Source organism: Sinocyclocheilus grahami, unplaced genomic scaffold (genome assembly GCF_001515645.1).
Source record: "Sinocyclocheilus grahami isolate Dianchi unplaced genomic scaffold, SAMN03320097.WGS_v1.1 scaffold26254.1, whole genome shotgun sequence".
Taxonomy (NCBI): Eukaryota; Metazoa; Chordata; class Actinopteri; order Cypriniformes; family Cyprinidae; genus Sinocyclocheilus; species Sinocyclocheilus grahami.
The window spans coordinates 1194-2666 of NW_015520031.1; the positions used below are offsets into that span (position 1 = coordinate 1194).

Consider the following 1473-nt stretch of genomic DNA (forward strand, 5'->3'; position numbering starts at 1 on the left):
CAATGTACTGATGTGCTGTGGGTAAGTGACCGCACGGACACGCAGTGAAAGTGTGCAGAAGAGTTGCTAAATTCGCCGGAGAAACATCATGGCAAACAGTGTCACTCAAGAGTACATGCAGATCCCAGCCGTCACGCGAGCATATACCACTGCATGCGTCCTGACAACTGCAGCTGTGGTGAGTAAACCAGGCTACAGTATAAGGGATCCTGGATTAACATTGCAATATAAATATAGAAGCATTACATACTGAAGACTGTAAGTCAATATGCCTTCACAATTGTTATTATCTTCCCCACATTCAATGTTCAGTGTAAATGCTTAAAGAACCAACATGAAAAAAATAATTTTGTTCGAGGAGGTATATTTCAATTTCAAGAATATTTATATTTTGTTTATATTATATTTTATATAATCATCTTGTGTGTTTTATTTTTGTGCTGTAACTTTTACTGCGGTGTGACATGAAGCTGCAAACATTATAAATAGCCTCTCAGTTAATGAGGTCCTAAAATGTTATGTATTATTATACAAAATAGCTTGTCACAGTCAACTACCCCCAAAATCACACAAATGAAGAGTAATAGAACTTACAGTTCTAACATCACAGTCTAAAATAGGTTCATTTTTCACGGTCAGCAGAAAACCTTGTGACTTGCTTGACTTTTTTGTTTGTTTGTTTATTACAGCAATTGGAGTTCATTACACCGTTTCAGCTCTATTTTAACCCTGACTTGATATTAAAGAAATACCAGGTCAGTACCCTAATACTGTTAAAACATGTTGCGTTTATGACAACAACTTAACAACAGTATGTAGTCTTTCATTTTGATATACTGTACATTTATTTTTCCTCTCTTCCTTCATGTAGATATGGCGACTGATCACAAACTTCTTGTTTTTTGGACCTCTTGGATTCAGCTTCTTGTTCAACATGATTTTTCTGTATCCTTTTTGATTTGTTGGTCGTCTGTGAGGAAGTGTGCACACAAAAACACATTCACACAGTTTCACAGTGTGTTTGCTTTGCATAACAGCCATTTGGCTCGTGTGCAGCTGTGCTGTAGGACATTGAGTTTATGCCCTTGACTGAGCAGATATCGTTACTGTCGAATGCTGGAGGAAGGCTCCTTCCGTGGTCGAACATCAGATTTTGTCTATATGTTCCTGTTCGGTGGTGTTCTAATGACTGTATCCTTCAGCATTCATCACATTAACAACAGCCAAGCATGCATCTCTTCACCAAACCATGTATCGTGTCATTATCAATGATTACTATCAATGATTACTTAGCTCATGTCTTTTGAAACGTATATGTATACTACCAGTCAGTTCAGTTGGGAAGATTTTTTTATGTTTCTGAAAGAAGTCTCTTATGCTCAGTAAGACAGCATTTATTAGATTACAAATACAGAAAAATCTGAAATATTGTGAAATACTAATATAATTTATTTATATGGAATGACATGATGA

The 1473-nt window shown here is 36.3% G+C and overlaps 1 protein-coding gene across 1 annotated transcript; it reads left to right on the forward strand.

The window, feature by feature from the left end:
* Window positions 1-6: 6 nt before the first annotated feature.
* Window positions 7-1343, forward strand: LOC107580170 (derlin-2-like). Its single transcript, XM_016265908.1, has 4 exons — window positions 7-178; window positions 690-755; window positions 872-945; window positions 1098-1343. The coding sequence occupies exons 1-4, from the start codon at window positions 89-91 to the stop codon at window positions 1270-1272; spliced, it is 405 nt and encodes a 134-aa protein (XP_016121394.1). The 5' UTR covers window positions 7-88; the 3' UTR covers window positions 1273-1343.
* The last annotated feature ends 130 nt before the right edge of the window (window positions 1344-1473 follow it).